Source organism: Neoarius graeffei, chromosome 4 (assembly GCF_027579695.1).
Source record: "Neoarius graeffei isolate fNeoGra1 chromosome 4, fNeoGra1.pri, whole genome shotgun sequence".
NCBI lineage: Eukaryota > Metazoa > Chordata > Actinopteri > Siluriformes > Ariidae > Neoarius > Neoarius graeffei.
Genome location: NC_083572.1, coordinates 79,431,279 through 79,453,980, shown reverse-complemented (window position 1 = coordinate 79,453,980; position 22,702 = coordinate 79,431,279). Strand labels below are relative to the sequence as shown.

The 22,702-nt window shown below is 40.2% G+C and overlaps 1 protein-coding gene across 3 annotated transcripts; it reads right to left on the bottom strand.

Annotated features, from left to right (window-relative positions):
- Positions 1 to 834: 834 nt before the first annotated feature.
- On the bottom strand, positions 835 to 15,015 carry klhl30 (kelch-like family member 30). 3 transcript variants are annotated; one of them, XM_060919783.1, is made up of 10 exons: positions 14,900 to 15,015; positions 13,007 to 13,289; positions 12,752 to 12,877; positions 10,496 to 11,352; positions 8,141 to 8,330; positions 7,936 to 8,022; positions 7,256 to 7,411; positions 6,862 to 7,050; positions 3,869 to 4,014; positions 835 to 1,218 (listed from the first exon to the last, which is right to left on the bottom strand). In XM_060919783.1, the coding sequence occupies exons 4-10, from the start codon at positions 11,267 to 11,269 to the stop codon at positions 973 to 975; spliced, it is 1,788 nt and encodes a 595-aa protein (XP_060775766.1). In that variant the 5' UTR covers positions 11,270 to 11,352; positions 12,752 to 12,877; positions 13,007 to 13,289; positions 14,900 to 15,015; the 3' UTR covers positions 835 to 972. The 3 variants fall into 3 exon arrangements, with proteins under 3 accessions (XP_060775766.1, XP_060775767.1, XP_060775765.1); XM_060919784.1 differs by lacking the exon at positions 12,752 to 12,877; XM_060919782.1 differs by lacking the exons at positions 12,752 to 12,877; positions 13,007 to 13,289.
- Positions 15,016 to 22,702: the final 7,687 nt, after the last annotated feature.

The following is a 22,702-nucleotide window of genomic DNA, read 5'->3' as shown; positions in this document are numbered from 1 at the left end:
GCCTAGCAAGCTGGTGGTAGATGAAGTGTGCTCAAGCTAGCTGCTGCCAGCCTGTTACAAGGCCTACAGGCATCGAAGTGAATGAATTTGACCAGCTTAGCTTGTGTTTTGGCAGATCAAGCAGAATTTTACAGCAATTTTCAGATTGGACTGCAATAAGTCCAAGAATAACCAATAAGGTATACTTTTATAACTCAGGGACTTCTATGCTGCTAGTGGTGGTAATGCCTTATGACACACCACACACAAGGACATGTATTTAATAGCCTGTGTTGTATTTATTACATTGTCTGTACTGTTTGTATTTACCGTTTTGTCCTCATTTTTGTATTTACTGTATTGTCTATTGTGCACTACCACTCTGCCTCCCTCAGTTTCTGCACTACATGTTGCTGGTTGGATATATTGCTGTCTTTAATTTCTGTAATGTTGCACCAAAGTCTTGGGGAACATGATTTCCTCCTACTGTATTCTTGTATATGGCTAGAATGACAAACTATCTAATCTCTCTAAGAGCAAACGCTTACATAGTTTATATTTCGGATAACTGCAACAAGAATTTTCCCAAACGTACAATAAGATCAGGCCATTAAACATCCTCAATGAACTGTGACTTCTGTTTGTATAGTGCCTCAGAGACATTTTTGCCTTTGAATACTATTAAATGATATTGCTGTAGGTTCTAGTCTCTGAGCCTATTTTGTGAAATCATGGAGATTAAGCTGTATATTTTCCAACTTTCCCAATGGTCAGTGTTGTAACAATGCCACAAACAAACACTTACAACATGACTTTTCTACTTTATTTCCTTGAAGGTGAACTCTTCTACTGAAATATGTTTTAATAATGAAAAAAAAAAACTGAGTAAAAATGTCCACTTCATATATCTGAGATTCTAGTCCTAGTCAGCTTAGCTGAGCTTAGCTCATTAGTTGAGCTTATAACTGAACAGCTTCATGTCACTGCCTTGCATTATGTCTCTTCAGGAAAGAGCTCGGGCCATTGGGACGTGTCTATGAAGATAGAACAGCAGCCACTGTAGTACCACAGCCTGGGAAGGAAACACTCTACCCTCCAGGAGTTGGACGCTCGGTTGTACACCTCCACTTCTACACCATAATCTCCCTCCATTCCTTTCCAGTGCCCCCCAGTTACGTAGAGCTGCTGTCCCAAAACCACCATGCCTCCGTTCTCATGGAGTTTGTGCAGGAACTGAACCTGAGGAAGACCAAGACATTACATTGAGATTTTAGATAAGGATTCTCAGCTGTTTATTAAATCATTTGGAACAAGCTGGGGAAGAAACATTTTTGAATGTTCAGAATAATGTTGAACAGAATAACTTTTGGGTAAATTAATTTAATCATTTGATAGATTTTTTTTTAAAAGTCATTTTCATTGGGACAGAAAACAGTCAGCAGTCTTCTTGGAAAAGAACTACAGTACCTGGTGTGGAAGGAAAGTTAGATCATAACCACACAAGTATGGCTTGATGCCTTGTGTCCAGTGTTCAGAAGCTTTTTTTGAACAGGGGGCTCCCGATTGAGATAGAAACATCTCCCACCCTTCCTGCCCCACTGAGGATGTTGCTCTACCTCTTTGCTTCACAGAAGTCGTCGCTGAGGATGTCCTGCTTTCCCTCTGCCCCATGGAGGATGTCACTCCATCCCCCTGTTCTGCCTTGGACAACACTATGCCTCACAGCTCCAATTCAGACACTGCTCCACCTTCCTAATCTGCTGAGGATGGTTCTCCACCTCCTTGCTCTGCTGAGGACGTCATTCCTCCCCCTGCTTCACATTGTATGTCGCTCCCCCCTCTTGCTACACAGAGTACGTCACTAACCTCCCAGCTTCACAGAGAATGTTGCTCCCCCCTCTGGCTTCACAGAGGACGTTGCTCCCCCTCTGGCTCAGCAATGGACTTCTATGGTTTTAAATTAGTTTCACACGCATGCATAAGATCCGGAAGTTGAAAACCACTCATAAGGGACATTTCTGGTCCGCATACACAAATGTCTGCATACATGTGGTCTTGCAAGCACAGGACTATGACGAGCACTCATTTGACCCTCCCTACACACTTGCAACTTTTGAACGCTCATTCACTCATCAAGACCTTGGAGGTGGGGAGAGTGGGTGAAGGCTCTGCTCCTTTGTTTGGTCACTTTTAATGTCATACATAGCAAAGTCATATGGAACAGCACGTAATTGTCTCAAAATTCAACTTGATGAGTGAGCAAATGTTGAGCAAATGCAAGTGTATAGGGAGGGTCGAGGGAGTGCTCATCACGGCCCCATGCATGCGAGACTGCATTTGTGCATGTGGGGTAGAAATGTGCCCTCACCAGGATGGTTTTCCATTCGCAGGTATTGTTCTGAGTGCTTGCATCACGTGCACACGTATGCACGGCTTTTGAGACTAATTTAACACCATACACTTCACTCCTCCCTCAGGCTCTACCTTGGACTTCTCTCCTCCTGCTGGCTTTTTCATGGCCATCATTCCATTTCACAGTGGTGTAGTGGTTACAAACTGGCATCAATGTCTGCTGCAGTGGCTGACCAGGAGATAGGTTTGTTTAACCCCGCTCTTAAGTGATACCACGGGTCACCTTGCATGATGGCCATTGGCTCCCAAAGAGCTCATCCACCCTTTGACACATCTTGTTTTTAGTCCTACTGGGTGACATCCCACCCTCCTCACCAGTATACGCTGGTGGGGGAGCCAGTTTAGACGCCGACCACCCGTCCATGTGGCAGGTTGTACTGGGTTACAATGTTACCAGTAGCAAGGTCCACCAGGGCCCTGACCTGACATTATGGTTGGCACTGTTGCCTCACAGCAAGAAGGTTCTGGGTTTGAGCCCAGCAGCCAACAGAGGCCTTTCTTTGTGGAGTTTGCATGTTCTCCCCGTGTTTGCATGGGTTTCCTCCAGGTGCTCCGGTTTCCCCCACAGTTCAAAGACGTGGTTAGGTTAACATGGGGCAGTGTTGGGCTGAAGTGCCCTTAAGCAAGGCACCTAACCCTCAACTGCTCCCTGGGTGCTGTAGCATAGCTGCCTACTGCTCTGGGTAAGTGCTCATTGTGCACTTGTGTGTGTGTGCATGTGTATGTTCACGGCTTCAGATGGGTTAAATGCAGAGGATGAATTTCACTGTGCTTGAGTGTGCATGTGACAAACTACTTCTTCTAAAGAACTCTGTCCTGAATGTCACACCACCCCTCAACTGTGCAGAAGAGGTTGTTCTGCCACCCTGCCTCACTGGTGACATCACTCACTCTCACTCCTCAGATGGGAATGTTGCTCTGCATACTGGCATCACTATGTTTGTCATTACCCCAGTCAACCTTGCCATGGTGTTTGCACTAACTAGTGGTCCAGGACCCATCAAAACAACAGTAAGCACGTCAGGAGCCATGCCTCAAAGGAGGGGTTCTGTCAGGACTACGTTACCCATCATCCCCTTCACTTAGTCACATGCCTCACCTCACCAATGAGACCCACCCTCACCTGTGTCTCATTGTTTCTGGCATACTATTTATGTTCTGTGAGCTCTGTGTGTCTTTGGTTAGCTTTTGTCTATTGTTTGTCATGTGTCATCCATGCTAAAGTTGATTTTGAATTCAAGTTCATTCTTGTGGTTTTGTTTTGGTTAAGTGTTTGTGTTTCAGTTTATTTCATTAAAAATATGCACCTGCATCTGTTTTCAACTACATTCATGACATCCTTTCATTCAGTAGTACAGAATTGTAAAAGCTAACGTACCATAAGCCAATGTCCATTTGTAGTGATACTGTTGTTAAAATGGAATATTCCATTGCGCATTGCCAATGTTTTAGAAATTGTTCACATATAAAAACTCACCTTCTGCCACATGTTAGCATCTGGGTCATACAGATACACCTTTTTGGTGTTGTCTGCTATTAGATAGATAACCCCATCCATAGAAACAGAACAGGGAGAGGATAAGTACTTTGGGATAAATGGAGAGCAGATGATACTCCAACCATCTGAAAAAAAAAGAAATACCAAAATAAAATCACATTAAAGCCAGTTTTAGACTGTGTGATTACAGAGGTTTTTTTTTTAAATAAATTATTACATCATACTGTTAGAGGTGAGAATAACTGCCTGTTGATTAGCATGTTTTAATTATGTTTCACCATTGCCATTATCTTATTTGAAGCTGCCCAATGAGTTTTGCATAATCATAGTCTATCTTCCTTGATGGCTTTTAGATGAGTCTTGTACCAGCAGTAAGGCTCTGACATAATTAGATATAATTAGAATTTTGTCATTAGCTGATTTTGGTTGCAATGGAACTAAATCAGCCACAAGTGAGCACATCACTTTATCTAATCTAAGACCACAAATTGCAATTCATCACCAAAGAATTCTCTTAAAATGTGCAATTTCAATTGGGTGACAACCATACAGTGTAAACCCAGCATAGTCATAGTAGTGTATATATGTTGATTGTAAGGTTGTAAGGAAATCTAGGTGATGGGATGCAGGAGATAAGAACATACTGTGACTTACAAAGAGTAGCAAAGGGCTATATAGGATTTTTACAAACCCAATTCCAAAAAAGTTGGGACGCTGTGTAAACTGTAAATAAAAACAGAATGCGATGATTTGCAAATCATGGAAACCCTATACAGTATTTCATTGAAAACAGTACAAAGACAATATATCTAATGTTGAAACTGATTTTTTTAAAAACATATGCTCATTTTGATGTCAGCAACATCTTTCAGAAAAATTGGGACGGGGCATGTTTACCACTGTGTTGCATCACCTCTACTTTTAACAACACTCTCTAAACATTTGAGAACTGAGGAGACCAATTGCTGTAGCTTTGAAAAGTCTCCTTTGTTGTATTTTGCGCTTCAAAATGTACCAAATGTTTTAAATGGGAGGCAGGTCTGGACTGCAGGCAGGCCAGTTTAGCACCCGGACTCTTACTACAGAGCCATGCACTATTAATATGTGCAGAAAACAGTTCGGCATTGTCTTGCTGAAAGAAGGAAGGCCTTCCCTGAAAAAGATTTTGTGGATGGCACCATATTGCTCTGAAATATGTATATTTCATTCAGCATTAATGATGCCTTCCCAGATGTACAAGCTACCCATGTCATGTGCACTAATGCACCTTCATACCATCACAGATGCTTGCTTTTGAACTGCGCACTGATAACAAGCCGGATGGTCCCTCTCCGCTTTAGCCTGGAGGATGGGATGTCCATGATTTCTCAAAAAGAATTTCTACTTTTGATTTGTCAGACGGGTGGCACGGTGGTGTAGTGGTTAGTGCTGTCACCTCACAGCAAGAAGGTCCGGGTTCGAGCCCCGTGGCTGACAAGGACCTTTCTGTGCTGAGTTTGCATGTTCTCCCCGTGGCCGCGTGGGTTTCCTCCGGGTGCTCTGGTTTCCCCCACAGTCCACAGACATGCAGGTTAGGCTAATTGGTGGCTCTAAATTGACTGTAGGTGTGAGTGTGAATGGTTGTCTGTGTCTACGTGTCAGCCCTGTGATGACCTGGCGACTTGTCCAGGGTGTACCCCGCCTTTCGCCTGTAGTCAGCTGGGATAGGCTCCAGCTTGCCTGTGACCCTGCAGGATTAGTGGCTACAGATAATGAGATGAGATTTGTCAGACCTCGGGACAATTTTCCACTTCACCTCAGTCCATCATAAAAGAGCTCAAGCCCAGAGAAGGTGGGGGTGTTTCTGGATATGGTTTCTCTCTGTTTTTAACTTGCATTTATGGATGCAGTAATTAACTATTTTCAAAGACAATGGTTTTCTGAAGTGTTCCTGAGCCCATACAGTGATTTCCACTACAGACACATGTCTGCTTTTAATGCAGTATCTCCTGAGGGCCTGAAGATCACAGGCATTCAATGTCAGTGTTCAGCCTTGTCTCTTGCATACAGAGATTTCTCCAGATTCTCTGAATCTTTTAATGATATTATGTACCATAGATAATGTGATCCCGAAATTCTTTGCAATTTTACATTGAGGAATGTTATTCTTAAATTGTTGCACTGTTTGCCCACACAGTCTTTCACAGAGCAGTGAACCCCTCCCCATCTTTACTTCTGAGAGACTCAGCCTCTCTGGAATTGTCTTTTTATACCCAGTCATATTACTGACCTGTTGCCAATTAACCAAATTAGTTTTTTTTTTCACATTACACAACTTTTTCAGTCTTTTGTTGCCCCTGTCCCAACTTTTCTGAAAAGTGTTGCTGATATCAAATTCAAAATGAACATATATATTTTTCAAAAAACAGTAAAATTTCTCAGTTTCAACATTTGATATGTTGTCTTTGTACTATTTCCAATGGATGATTGGCATCATCGCTAGTGATGGACAGCCACAGACGACTATTTCCAATGAAATATAGGGTTTTCATGATTTGCAAATCTTCACATTCTGTTTTTATTTATGTTTTACACAGTGTCCCAACTTTTTTGGAATTGGGGTTGTAATACGAATGTACTGGTACTGATATTATCAGTATCAGGCCAATACTAACCTTAACTGTTATATTTGTCTTGAATGAATTGATGATTTGATATATTGTATTTTGACATGATTTGACAATTTGACATATTTTTGACTTGATTCACTGATGTATTTTATACCATTAACACATGTAATGTTGACTAACACAACACAGATCATATGGTACTGATCCAGTATTGGTATCAGGCAATACTCAGAGCTCTGGTATTGACTTATTAGATATCTATTTATTGTATTGTCCATTACTTATGACATGCTGATTCTTGTGCTAGTCTGTTTCTGTGGTTGTTGAAACTATAAACAGTTTATGTTCCTTGGTGACTCCTACCTATGACAGGGTTGTAGCACTGCAGAGTCAGGGCATTATATTTGACAGCGCAAGAACCAATGACATACAGCTTCCCCACACATGCAGTGGCTGTGAAGTTGGTCACATATTTCAGTGCAGGAGCTGTCAGAGCCCAGCTGTCACTATATGGGTCATAGTGTTCTACTTCTACAATGTCCATCATAGTGCCTATAAACAAAACAAAACACTATTAAAACACTCTGTGATAATCAAATAGATAGAAACTATTGCTCTGTGCCATAAGTAAGTCAATTATAAAAAACAATATTACTTCTGTGCCCCTAAGGAAGAAAAAAAGGTGCAGATTTTTGACAAAAGTTAGCTTTCCCATGCAGTCTGCAACTGATACTCATTATTTCCATTATTTTCTTACCTCCAATGACATAAATCTCTCCATTTAGTGCTGCAGAGGAGTGGTTAGTCCTGGGCCTCAACATTGGCGCTACTGTAACCCACCTCCCTTCACGAGTGATATACTTCCAGGTCTCTGTGGTTGACCAGGTATTGGACTGGGAACCTCTCGAACCTCCTGGGAAAGAGAAAACCTATAAGTCATGAAGAGACTATAATTTTTTTTCCAAGTGTACTGGATACCTCTTGGGAAATAATGCTGGCTTTGTATTGGCAGTTTATTAAAATTCCAAAGAGTTAAAACAAAGACTGCTATAAAAAAAAGGAGGAACATGAGTAGTATAGGCTATTTGCAGGTGGAAGAGACTTTAAAATATCTTGCTAAGTCTTCGAAAAGTTAGGTGTTCCATTAGCAAGCGTGTTTAGTAACCCTCATAATTCTTAAGTGGTTCCAGTTCTTATGAGAGTCTCAGAGAGATTTTCTTTATAGTCACAGGATATTCTTCTTTATCCTCTTCAAATCCTTCATGGAGATGATGTTCCATTCATATAATGCAGCACTCAAATATGAGCAGGGAAACTATACCTTTGCTTGATCTTTTTTCCAAAAGGTCCAGTTTCCCTCTCAATGCTATTCCGTTCCCCTTTCTTTCACAATACAGCAGAAAATAAATTGTAATTTTATTGTTAATTGCTGTTTACCTGTAACATACACATCATTGTTTAAAGAGACAGTGGAATAACCCCACTTGTTGTAGTTGGGAAAATCAGGTAGCTGATGCCATTGCTCTATGAAAAGAACAGACAATATATAGAATTTTTTTAATTACTGATGACATGCAGTAATTAGTAAGATGTTTCTTGACATCAAGAAGTGTAAGCGAGTCAGAGGTAAGACGGTCCTTACGAAGCTTTGTATTGTAGAAAGCACAGTTCCTGGGATGAATCCTGATCTCTTGCTCACCATCTTCCTCCTCGTCTTCTACATCAGAGTCATCAAGCGAGCGACCACCCATCACAAACAACACTTCTTGCAGGTTGTGAGGGGCATTTCGGAAAGGACTCTGCACTGCCTCACTTGGTTTTATATTAATTTTCTGAAACACAGGACTCCACACTTTTAGCTTTAACAAAACACACAGAAACTGCCCATGCAGTATTTTATGGCCCTTTTCCACTGCATAGTACTGCATCAACTTGACTCGACTCGCCTTTTTTATTTTTCTGTTGGGTCAAAGTTGCGGCTAGTACCCAGTAATCAGTACATTTTTTTGTATCACCTCCATCAAGGTTCCAAGAGAGCTGAGGCAATACCAAAAGGTGACGTGAAAACATTGTGGACTACTGATTGGTCAAAAAGAATCATGTCACTGCATCATCATTGTGTGAGACGGGACGTTCTGAACAAACCCTACATTTTTAAATGGTGTTATATTTAATTATTATACTTCACTGATTATATGTGTCTTTTCACTTTTAGGGAAAGCCATGGCCAAATGGTTAGAGAAACAGCTTTGGGACCAAGTCACTGGTTCGATTCCCTGAACCAGCAGAACTGGCTCAAGTGCCCTTGAGCAAGGCACCTAACCCCCAACTGCTTTGGCAAGAGTGGTGCTATACCTTGTGTCTGATTAGCCAGAGAAAAATGTGTGATTATCAGTTTGGGCAAGAACCTGGCCATAACTAAATTTTCACTACTCATGCACACATTTGTGTGTGTGCAGGCAAAATGGTGCTATGGCAAGCTGAAGTTGCCACAATTCGTGCCCTTTCTAATGTGTCTTGTTAAACACAAACAAAAAACATGGCGTAAAAAAGGTGCATCCAAACTGTCAAGATGTAATGGTAACAGCATAAAACATGCCATCAGGTTACAAGCAGCAAGCAAGCAAAAACAAATAAGTAAATAATTTGAAAAAGAAAAGAAAAAAAGCAGCTGTGCTATATATGGAGTAATGGTTAAAGCATTGGACTATCACTTGGAGAACCTGGGTTTGCATCCCTGCTTGGCATGCTTTATTTGGGAAATGTTTTGCTACACGTCTCATCTCATCTCATTATCTCTAGCCGCTTTATTCTGTTCTACAGGGTCGCAGGCAAGCTGGAGCCTATCCCAGCTGACTACGGGCGAAAGGCGGGGTACACCCTGGACAAGTCACCAGGTCATCACAGGGCTGACACATAGACACAGACAACCATTCACACTCACATTCACACCTACGGTCAATTTAGAGTCACCAGTTAGCCTAACCTGCATGTCTTTGGACTATGGGGGAAACCGGAGCACCCGGAGGAAACCCACACAGACACGGGGAGAACATGCAAACTCCGCACAGAAAGGCCCTCGCCGGCCACGGGCTCGAACCCGGACCTTCTTGCATAACTTGTTTAAAATTATCCACCTTGTACTGATGTTTTACCGAACAATCTGTTGGTTAAAAAAAGGTTAAGGGTTATGTTATGAGCTGATTGGGGTTTTGTAATAAATCAAACATGGCTTGACATTCCTCGGACTGAAGCAGGATTTGTCTATTTTACTAAAAGTTAGGGTCTCGAATGGTTTCTTATGAAGGTAGGGGCCTTCAGTCTGAGGCTTGCTTTAATATACTTACTGACTCCAGAGATCAAAGACAGAATGCACATACATTCATTGGTTTTACCAACAGAGGGTTAGGCAAAATATCAGTACAGGCTAGCTAAATTTAAATGAGTTACCTGCAGCAAAACTTTCCCCAAATAAAACATGCCAAGTGGGGACACAAACTTGTATTCTCCAAGCGAAAGCCCCATGCACAAACCATTACACCATATGTAGTATGGCTTTTATTTTATTTTATTGCTGCTTGTAAACAGATGGTACTTTTTATGCCTTTAACATTATGTCCTGACAGTTTGGATTCAGCTTTTTTACACCATTCTTGCTTGTTTGTTTAACAAAATGTGTTAGAAAATGTTACGCATTGTGACAACTTGAGCTTGATATAACACCGTTTCACATGCACATACACAAATGTGTGTGAGTAATAGTGTTATTTATTATTAATAATAAAGATGTTTCTGTGAGTGTTGCACTGAAGATGATGCCACTGCAATTTTATGCGGTGTCACTATGACGATCAGCTGTAGTGGAAAACAAAATGCTGATACCAAAAGCGAGTAGAGTCAAGTCGAGTCATGTCGAGTTGAGCCAGGACCATGCAGTGGAAAAGGGCCATTAGACGAGGTGTGCTTGACATTGATTACACACAAAGAGATAACCAACCTCTCTGGAAACAACCTCAAGGACTTCTTTGCATTCTGGGAAATCCTGAACTAGAGGGTCTTTCAACAGGATTTCTAAAAGGTAGGATTCAGGCAGAAGAGGTAGTCTCGCCAGTCTCAATAACTCTGGTAGGTAACAGATTCGGCTTTCTCTGCAATGCCTGACCCATGCAAGTGCTGCCTCAGCTCGAGCACAGTCATTCCGCACCTGTAGATCCTCATCCTTCAGACAGGCCACTAGCTTATCCTTTTCCAGGAGCAGAAACTCCTCATGCTTCTGCAATGCTTCAAAGTTCTCCAAAATAAATGCTTTGGCTTTGGCAACCACCTCAGGACAACCATGGATCTCTCCAAACTCTTGTATGCCAAGACAGTTACTAGCATCTATTTGGTGCTGCAGGTATCGACTACAGACAGCCCGCACTGTCTGGAATTGAAGCTGACTTGAGGTGCATATAAGGCCCTCCACATTTCCTTGATTGATGGTGAGTTTTCCAGTGTAAGCAAAGTCCAGTAGTGTGGCAAGCACATCAGGATCCACATCATGAAGCTCTATCCGTGTAGCTATGCTCTCCACAAAGTCACCTGAGAACATGGAGTGGAAGTAGAGGCTACAGAGAGCCAGGATGCCCCGGTGACAGGGAAAGTCCCGCCCACCAGCACTTAAGGTAACATCCACGAGATTAGGGTGGGAACAAAGAGAACGCAGTCCCTCCAACATGCTCTGTGAGTGAGAGGACAGGCAAAAGTCCAGGTCATCCATATTACGCACCATGATGACACTTTTTGATCCAGTGACCAATGGTCCAGTGGTCTTAATGGGTTACAACCCAACCAACTTTTCTGTGAAATAGTTATCTGCACAGGAAGAGATGAGACTTGTCTTAGACTTAAGCATTAACAGCCATCATAATCCAGCATTAAACTAGTGTAGTAATATTAACTTTTAAAAGGTGTTTTGACCAGTGAAAATGGTCTAGTAAATGATCCAGTAAAGATAACCAAATAAAGGAATGAAGATAGATAGATAGATAGATAGATAGATAGATAGATAGATAGATAGATAGATAGATAGATAGATAGATAGATAGATAGATAGATAGATAGATAGATATAGATAGCTTTATTCATCCTGAATGAAATTAAGTAAGTCATGATGATGGGTAAAGACAATGGTCAAATAATTAACAATTCATAATCCTGAATTTATTAAGGGTAGAAAGCAGGAAATGCTACTGCTTATAGGATGTCCTGCAATATAGATTACATTCTCATTTCTTTATCTACTGGTAACCTATTTGTAAAGGAAACATTTTGACAGTGCAGAATCAGATTCAAAAAGCAAACATAGCTGCAAGCAGCATTCTGCAGGGTCCAAGCATTCTTTGCAAACATAACCCTCAGTGGCCAGTCCTTGCCAAGCTAAACAGAACAATAAAAAGACTATGGGTTAACATACTTTTCAAGTTTTTGACAATACCTCAATCATGTGAGATGCCTGATGAAAACCGAATGGCAGCCATGTTTTTGAAGGATCCCAGTCACAATTAAATAAATCTACTTACAGATTAGTAGAGCAATTGAGCCCACCAAATTTTGGCTCAGACTTCAGGTTGCTGAAAAATGTCTATTGGTGGGTTGCATCCAATGTCACATCTGCCTCATCAGATATGCAAGACATGAAGTGGTGGTCAACTAAGCTCACTGTTCACAAAGCATTACCATCACTGGGGTACCTTGCTAGTCGTTAAAATGCCCTACGCTTGCGTTGTTTTGGTCTGCTTGAATCAAACCATGAAACTGATAAAAGTTTCTTTTGGGTTCCCCGTGAAGTGATAAAAAAGGGTGAAAAAGCAAAGGAATTTCCCAAAAAGTGATGAGAAAGTTGGCTTTTGAACCTTTCACTGTGATGTAAGGGAGTGGAGTCGAAGAACGCTTGAGTTTGCAGTGATCACTTTGTGAAAGGTTTGTAAATTCCTCTGATTTATTTTGTTTGGATTTACAAATGACTTTTCTCACCATTTTCCATCATTTCATGATGTCTTGAAGTTCAGGAGATGCTCGAGTCCTCAGATGCATTTTTGTTTACTGTTTGATCATGGTTGTCATATTGTAAACTAACGCATATGTTTCCACTTTATTTATCAGGATCTCCTAGCAATCTTTCCAAGGACAATGATGTAGATTGAGCTCCTACACTGAATTAGATAGATAAGATAATCGAGATGACCTACATAAAAACAAAAGCAGAGCTCACGAGTTAACAGTATGAAACTGCTTCCCCAGCCATGCAGTTACAGTGAGCTGTGATAACTTCTACGTCCTGTTTCACCAATACCCAGGTCTTTAAAGGGGTTTCTGTGGATCTTTGTGAATGATTTACCTGGAAGAGAAGAGCAGGGAGGATTAAGAATCAAGCAGCTGTAGTTTGTTTATACCCGATACTAAAACTTATAGAGTACTAGCAATCATTGTAAAGCCCCCCCAAAAAAACCCCAAAATTCCCACTTACCTGGGCATAAACAATACAGGATTTATCTTGTTGTGTCTTGGTCCCCAGATCTTTAATCATCCACATATTAAAAGCTGTATGCCTCCATGCTCTTCCAAGTTTTTATCTGTTTGGCCATGTAGAACAATGTCTGCAGCACCAGGTAGTTTGAGATGTCGGGGGACCTCAACAGATGGATAATTTTCCAACTCAGGAAAAATCCTTCTTTGTTAACATGTAAGGATCTATCCCATCACAAAGAGCAATTTTCTGAAGGTATCTTGACCATGAATTGGCCTCTAAACTGCGAAAATAGTTGGAGATGGTTTCACTAGCTCTTCACATAACGGCAGTCAAATCGGTTTGCCTGACCACCACTTCATTCACAGGAAGTAAACTCACAAGCAAAAGTCATGTGACTGAATACAACCTATTTGAGCATATTTTCATGCCCTATTAGTGACCATGCCCTGCCTCAGACCTCCTCAGAACCTTGTACTGAAAAGTCCTTTCAAGTGTTATGAAACTCGATACAACCGGTCTTGAGATACAATTCTTTGAATAAACCAAGCTCTGCTGAGTTTGGCATGTAGCAGCCATATTATTTGCAAATCTTATTGAGCTTCAAAATCTGCTGTATAATTTGACATCAAGTTTCTTCACAAAAACAGATTTTGCAAAGTATGCACATTAGCAAAAAAATGTTAAGTGAGTGGGGCTTAATGGTACAAATTAATGGAAAGCAATCAGAGTAAATAATAATTGTCTTCTTTATCCATCCATTCATTATTTGTACTGCTTATCCATCAGGGTCATGGTGGAAGTTGCAGCCAATCCCAGATGACTTCAGGCAAAAGGCAGGGTAAACTCTGGGCAGATCGCCAAGCTATTGCAGGGTTAACACAAACATCCATTCACACCTATAGGCAATTTAGAGTATCCAACTGACGTAATCCTCATGTCTTTGGACTGTGGGAGGAAATTGAAGCACCTGGAGGAAACCCATGCAGGCATGGGGAGAACATGCAAACTCTGCAGAGAAAGGCAGAAAGGCTTTAGAGTTCTCAAAATATTGGCCAAAACATACAATGTTGCACTTTAGCACCACCATCAGGGCAGTTGGGCCATTTTTCCTTATCCTGAGTAGAGGGAAGAAGCATTATCTAGTGGCCAAGTTTCGTTCCTCTACAACATCTTTGGATGGGAGAAAAAAAAGAATAAGAATAACCCAAGCAAAAACAACAGGGTTACAGCACTTCATGCTTGGACCCCTAATCACAATAGACAGAAGACACTCAAGTAGAAATTCAAGTGCAATGTGTCCCAAAACTTATAGGGCAGTGATTGAAACAGTCAGCAATTTTATTATTATAAATTATGACTAATTATTTCAAATATGAATTAGTTTCTGTCTGATGATTGTTGGTTACTAATAATTTTATATTTTGTGACCAGTTAGAACTGTGGAGAACTACCAACAGCACTCAAATGGACAATGTGCCTTTATTTTACATAAACAAAGAACAAGATGTACCACAATTTTGAGGAGCAAGCAACCTGTTTATTTTATATTTTTTTTTTTTTTGCACCTATAAAACATTTTTACCCTGAAATCAGTTGTTTGAAGATTGCCCTAATGAGTCATAATTTGCATCTTTTCATTATCCAAACCAAATTGTCTCCTTATGTGATACTCTAAATGTGTTCATTGCTATAATCTGCATGGTTAAGTGTCAAATGGACATTTAACAGTTGAATGTTGATTGTTTACTCTGTATGTTACGGTATTTGTTTACTCGGTAGCAGCTAACAGCTAGCATGAAGTTCAGAAACTGACACTAACTAGCTCTGTTAACATCTGTAGAAGTAATACTTAGATAAAATCATATATTAAAATCAAAAGTATAACCTTACCTCCTGGCTGGAGGAAAGCAGAAATCTCACATTGCTTAAAATACCAGTCTAAAAGAATCAAGATATTTGTTGCTGCTTGTTGAAGTCAGGGCCACAGAACACTTTTGTCAACTCATCGCATGCTTGCCTTCCACTGTACTATTTTTAGTTCTGTGGTAAGGCTCTAAATTCAGATACCAAATTCTCTGAGATGAACTGTCACCTGTTCTTAAAGAGAAACAAACACATGAGCGTGCACACACACACCTCTTACTATGCTTGTGAGGATTTTACATTGATATTTAAGTAAGGAAGGAATGGCAGTATGGTGGTGCAGTGGTTAGCACTGTTGCCTCACAGCAAGAAGAATCTGGGCTGGAACCTTGCAGCTGACTAGTGCCTTTCTGTGAGTGGAGTTTCCATATTCTCCCTGTGCCTGTGTGGGTTTCCTCCCACAGTCCAAAATCATGCGCATTCGATCAACTGGCTCATCTAAATTGCCCGTAAGTGTGAATGGTTGTTCACATAGACATCCTAATACATAGACGGAGAGTTGGCTGTTCTGACGCAAGAAATACGGTCGCCATCTTGGAGTGGTGAGAAAGCACGAGATATCAAGGTACCGTCTATTAGTCTAGGGCAGGGGTGTCAAACCTGATCCATAAAGGGCCTTGTGGCTGCAGGTTTTCATTCCAGCCATGCAGCAGCACACCTGACTTGGCTCATTCAATCAACTGAACTGTCTTCACACAGTCAAATACTTGCAGCCACACCCACCCTTGATTAAAGGGTGGGTGTGTCAGTTGATTGAATAAGCCAAATCAGGGTGCTGCTGCATGGCTGGAATGAAAACCTGCAGCCACACGGCCCTTTATGGATCAGGTTTGACACCCCTGGTCTAGGGGGATTCAGTTTGCCCCTTTATCCATTAAAGAAATTAAATTTGGAGTGTTTTTAAATAATAACAAAATTGAATATGGTATTAATAATGTACTACTTTTAGGTAAACATTTTATTCACAAATGTCGTTTTATTTAAAACTAAACCTTATGTTACACACTGGAAGAATGACCTCAAGCTTTTTGCCAAATCTTTAAAGTTAGTTGAAAATAAGGATGTTGGTTATTTTATATCTTTTTTGGATGACTTTGATTTCCTCGATTAACATATGTAAAGATAGTTAAGTAACCCCTTTCTTGTTCATATTTTTTACTTTATTGCTATGTGTGTGTTTTACTATTTTGATGTTTTGGATCTGTATATATATGGTGCTCTATTTGTTTGTATTTTGAATGTTTTGGGAAATAATAATAAAAAAAAGTACCGTCTATTACTGCACGACTGAAGAAGAAGACAAGAGACAAGCTGCCAGGCTGGTGCTCAGCGTACTCCTGCTCAAACGAGCGAACCGTTTCAAACAGAAGCAGGGGGATTACTTTTCATAAGTAAGATTTAACATTACCGTACTATTTGTTGTTTTTTTTAAATAGTATACTACCAGAGCTGAGAAGGAGCCAAGAGACTTAAATCGTCATCAGGTAGTGGTTTCACGAGTGATGTTTTAATGTTGTATGCTAATATTATATATATTGTTATTAAATGTTTATTCATATACTACCTTTTTTATTTATTTACTAGTTTATTTATTTACTACATTGTTATATTTTTATGTTTGACATTAATTTGTTATAAATAAATGTTTTGATATGCTTTAAAACAAGACAAAAAATGTTTGTGGTCAATATATGGTCATCACACATTGTCCTACATACCAAACAAAGTGCCCCATTCAACCTGAATACATCAGCTTTGCTGAAGGGGGGTCAGATTGTGTTGAAGGATGTAAAAGGCTCTTATAAATTCACTGACTAGATTAATTTCCCCTTTGATATGTTCTTAACAATCTATTTAAAGAAAACATACACACATTTGAATCATTATAATGGATTTAGATTGTTAAAACCGCATTTTATTTGCAACAGATTGGTGGTTGTAGCCGATAGAAAAACGTTAAGCTGTTTATATCTAATGTATTTCGTATTACACTGAGTGCAGCGGATCACCACTCCAAGATGGCGGCCCCGCGTCTCGTCAGTGCTTTTAGAATTTACATTGGATGCTCCGTCTATGTATTAGGATGTCTATGGTTGTTCATCTCTGTGTTAGACCTGCGATAGACTGGCGACCTTCCCAGGATGAACCCTGCCTCCCACCCAGAGTTAGCTGGGATTGGCTCCAGCATTCCCTGTGACTCTGAAGGATAAGTGGAATTGATAATCTCATCTCATCTCATTATCTCTAGCCGCTTTATCCTGTTCTACAGGGTTGCAGGCAAGCTGGAGCCTATCCCAGCTGACTACGGGCGAAAGGCGGGGTACACCCTGGACAAGTCGCCAGGTCATCACAGGGCTGACACAGAGACACAGACAACCATTCACACTCACATTCACACCTACGGTCAATTTAGAGTCACCAGTTAACCTAACCTGCATGTCTTTGGACTGTGGGGGAAACTGGAGGAAACCCACGCGGACACGGGGAGAACATGCAAACTCCGCACAGAAAGGCCCTCGCCGGCCACGGGGCTCGAACCCAGACCTTCTTGCTGTGAGGCGACAGCGCTAACCACTACACCACCGTGACACCGGAATTGATAATAATAATAATAATTTGTAAGGATGCACAACTCACTCTCTCACACACAAACAAACATGCATAAACTGGAGTGGCTCAGTTAATTGAATCATTATTTCTTCATTGTTTCTGCACTGAACAGTTTTCCATCCTCCCAACACTCATGATGCAGTAGAGAAAATCAGAGTAGAAAACCCAATTTACAGTCATCATATGAGTAAATGAGTTAGCCCTATGGCTTATTTACTCAAGTAAGAGCCTGTAAGTGAGCATGTATTCAGGTGAGAGCCTGGACACCCTTCCCCCAACTCAACCTCCACCCCTCCCAAAAATAGAATCAACAAGCCTTTGATGAAAAAGTGTTAAATCTTAGACTTTTTTTTTCCAAAACATTTTTTTCACTGTACACAATGACATACTTGTTGGTGGTTTATGATTTTGTGATTTCTAAGCGCAATAAACTCAGAGCCATAAACGCAGGTAAACCAGGCAAATGTTTGGGGCCCCCAAAACATATTTGGGAAAAGGGGCCTCCAATTGCCACTCATATTAGCACATTTTGCAATGACGACTATAAACCCCCTGAAACGGTCTCAAAAATAAATAAATAAAACAAACCAATGCTAAGTGGGTCTAACTGCTGTATGATAGCTGGATGCTGTTAGTTAGGATAGTCCGCTAACTACCTGTAATATATACAGTGTTAGGTGTCACTGTCAGCGCAATGAAACTAAATATAAAAACTTAATCTGTATATTTACAGATACTGCGAGTTGTTATACGTTTGCTTTATTTATTTAAAATGATCATTTTGGAGAAAGTTAAGTTGGTTTGATTGTGCAGTAGCTTGTGGACCCTTGTTTTCTGCTTTCAGCGCTATTTCCATTAATCATCTCAAAGCTGTGCCCCTAAAATCTGTGTGCAGCTAGAGTAACCATGCCTTCAGGAAAAGCGGCTGGCTTAACCACAGTATAACACAATACTTAGAGCAGAAAATACCAATCTCGACAGGCCAACATGCTGGCACATATTCTCAAAAAAGAAAAGGCCCCGTTTCAAGGACACGTCATGGTCAGTGTTAATTTTGCCAATGAAAATTATTATAAGTATTTGTTGACAACCTTTTATTTCATGACTAAATTGTAATGACAATGTAAATGAAAAAAATATGACAAATCTCTGTTCATTATGCTCTGATGAGTAAAGACGAAATAAAACAGCTGGCTCTTTTTGGGCAGACAACCTAATTAGGCATTCATTTTTTATATGATGCATGAAAGAATATGATGCATCTTTGGTTTCCCTTGGCTACATCCAGGGAAGGTTGTAACAAGCGTAATGCAAAAAAATGTCTCAGAGAACAAAAATCTTCAAGCAAAAAAACTTTACTAATCCAATATTGACAGTTATATATTGCAGTTGGTTAATAAGATTTTCTATCAGAAAACTGTCATGTGAAAAAATAAGTACATCCCAAGGAAATTGTAGACTTTTCTCAACATATTTAAACAAACATTTCACCCTTTTGATACAATGCCTACAGATAAAGGTGAGATACTTGAACAAAACATGGAAAATTAGCTCTTTCAATCATTTATTCAACAAAAATATCAATAGATGTAATCTTCTGTGGAAAAAGTACACCCTTGGCTTCAGAAGACAGTACTGCCCCTATTAATAGAAATAACTTCTTGTAGGTGTTTTGCATAATTGTCCACCAATCTCTGACATCGGCTTGCTGAAATTTTTGAGCACTCTTCCATGCAAAGTTCCTTCAGTTGACAAGATGTTCGAGGGTTCTCTTGCATGTACTGTCTTTTTCAAATCTCCTCACAACCTTTCAATGGGGTTCAAATCTGGGTTTTGACAAGGCCATTCCATAACCCTCCATTTCTTCTTTTTTGGTGGATTTGTTAGTGTACTTAGGATCATTACCTTGTTGAAAGGTCCAGCTCTGGTTCAACTTCAACTTTTGAGCACCATCTTCAAGCCCTCTTTGATAGGATTCAGAATTCATAGTTGAATCAATGAATGCAAACTTACCAGTCCCTGAGGCAGCAAAGCAACCCAAAACCATAACATTTCCACCACCGTGCTTCACAGTTGGTACTGTATGAGGTTCTTCTCCTGAAAAGCAGTCTTTGGTGTGCACCACACGTGTACTCTTACTGTGGCCAAACAGCTCAACCTTTGATTCACATTTAACATTCCTTTTGGACAGCAAAGACTTTTTCCTGGTATGCCTCCCATGCAGGTCAAATTTGTCCAATCCCTTTCTGATAGTACAGTGGTGCTTAAAAGTATGTAAACCTTTTAGAATTTTCTATATCTCTGCATAAATATGACATAAAACATCATCAGATTTTTACACAAGTCTTAAGAGTAGATAAAGAGAACCCAGTTAAAAAAATGAGGCAAAAATATTATACTTGGTCAGTTATTTATTGAGGAAAATGATCCAATATTACATTTCTGTGAGTGGCAAAAGTATGTGAACCTCTAGGATTAGCAGTTAATTTGAAGGTGAAATTAGAATCAGGTGTTTTCAATCAATGGGATAACAATCAGATGTGAGTGGGCACCCTGTTTTATTTAAAGAACAGGGATCTATCAAAGTCTGATCTTCACAACACATGTTTGTGGAAGTGTATCATGGCATGAACAAAGGAGATTTCTGAGGACCTCAGAAAAAGCGTTGTAATGCTCATCAGGCTGGAAAAGGTTACAAAACCATCTCTAAAGAGTTTGACTCCCCCAATCCACAGACAGGCAGATTGTGTACAAATGGAGGAAAATCAAGACCATTGTCACCCTCCCCAGGAGTGGTCGATCAACAAAGATCACTCCAAGAGCAAGGCATGTAAGAGTCGGCGAGGTCACAAAGGACCCCAGGGGAACTTCTAAGCAACTGAAGGTCTCTCTCACATTGGTTAATGTTAATGTTCATGAGTCCGCCATCAGAAAAACATGGAACAATGGTGTGCATGGCAGGGTTGCAAGGAGAAAGCCACTGCTCTCCAAAAAGAACACTGCTGCTTGTCTGCAGTTTGCTAAAGATCACATGGACATGGTGGTGGTAGTATCATGGTTTGGGCCTGTTTTGCTGCATCTGGGCCAGGACGGCTTGCCATCATCGCTGGAACAATAAATTCTGAATTATACCAGTGAACTCTAAGGGAAAATGTCAGGACATCTGTCCATGAACTGAATCTCAAAAGAAGGTGGGTCATGCAGCAAGACAATGACCCTAAACACACAAGTCGTTCTACCAAAGAATGGTTAAAGAAGAATAAAGTTAATGTTTTGGAATGGCCAAGTCAAAGTCCTGACCTTAATCCAATCGAAATGTTGTGGAAGGACCTGAAGCGAGCAGTTCATGTGAGGAAACCTACCAACATCCCAGAGCTGACGCTGTTCTGTATGGAGGAACGGGCTAAAATTCCTCCAAGCCGGTGTGCAGGACTGATCAACAGTTACCAGAAGTTGCAGTTATTGCTGCACAAGGGGGTCACACCAGATACTGAAAGCAAACTTTCACATACTTTTGCCACTCACAGATATGTAGTATTGGATCATTTTCCTCAATAAATAAATGACCAAGTATAATATTTTTGTCTCATTTGTTTAACTGGATTCTCTTTATCTACTTTTAGGACTTATGTGAAAATCTGATGATGTTTTAGGTCATATTTATGCAGGAATATAGAAAATTATAAAGGGTTCACAAACTTTCAAGCACCACTGTAGATGTATGCACTTTCACACCAACAGTTGTAAGAGTTACCTGCAGAGCCAGTGATGAAATTTTGGGGTTCTTGGAGACTTCTTTTAGCACCAGAGAGTCTGCTCTTGGGCTGAATTTGCTGGGGCAGACAGTCCTGGACAAATTAGCAGTTGTTTGAAATCTATGCCACTTGTAGATGATTTTTCCTTTCAGTGGAATGATTCATTTCGAATAGTTTAGAGATCTTTTTAAATCCCTTGCTAGGTTCATAGGCATCTACAACCTTTTTTTCTGAGGTCCTTAGAGAGTTCTTTGGATCTTGGCATGATGACACCACACACTTCAATCGCAAAGAGAACACCAGACCCCAGATGTCAGGTTTAAATAAGACGGGTTCCACCTGCAGGAGGTTTTAATCAATGGCTCCTAATCTGGAACACCTGATTCTAATTTTACGGACTTGAAAGTGTGCGAAATCTGTGTCCTTACATTTTTTACTGATTTTTTTTATTTAAACTATGAAAATGACTACAAAATGTCAATTTTATGGGTTGTTTGGTAGAGTACTGTATATTACTTTTATCTGTAGGCATTGTATCAAAGAGAGTGTAACATTTGCTTGTTTAAATATGTTGAGAAAAGTAGACAATTTCCATGGGATGTACTTACTTTTTCACAAGACTGTATGTTACTCCTAACCTGACAGCTTTATTTCTCTTAATACAATTCCCACATCTATGAGCACTAAATGGAATGTACCATTACAATATCAGACAGAGGGATATTTTATACAAGCAAAAACAATGATGCAAGAGGGTAACTCTTAACTGCAACAGCAATATAACTAAGTATCAGGACCAAACCTTTAATAAATTCCTAACTGAAAAGTAAAAGCAAACATATACTGAACACCATCAGTCTCTTATAATGGTTCCTACAGTACGGTTAGTCAGGAACACATTCTGACTAAAAACATAGTTCAAGCTATGCTTAATTCTCAAGGGAATATTTACAGTCAGGAGAAATATCCTTCAGCAAAATCCATTACAGTATCATGAAACTGTCTGAGAAACTAAAATTAAAATGGAGTTCCACGTACTAAATCTTGACTTAAGCAAAATAAACAAAAAAAAGACTAAAATGTGACTAAAACCAATTACAATTTATAGGAAGCAACAGTATAAGGTTTGTAAGTATAGTCTCACTGCTGAGGCTGAACGCTGAGGCTGGAAATGGATGGTGAGTGGGGCCCAGCTTGGGGGGATTGGGGGAGCAGGGTGGGGGGATGCCCCCCCGAGTCTAGGATAACCACTGAATTCAGCTACTGGCAAAATGTGCAAATGATCTATAATTCTTCATTAGCATGTTAAAGCTTTAATGCTTCAAACATGTCAGGGTCAGATTTAAGTAGGTGCTGGGTTTGGCTACACCCCTCCCAAATTTTCCCAATGCCAATCCAATGCTCA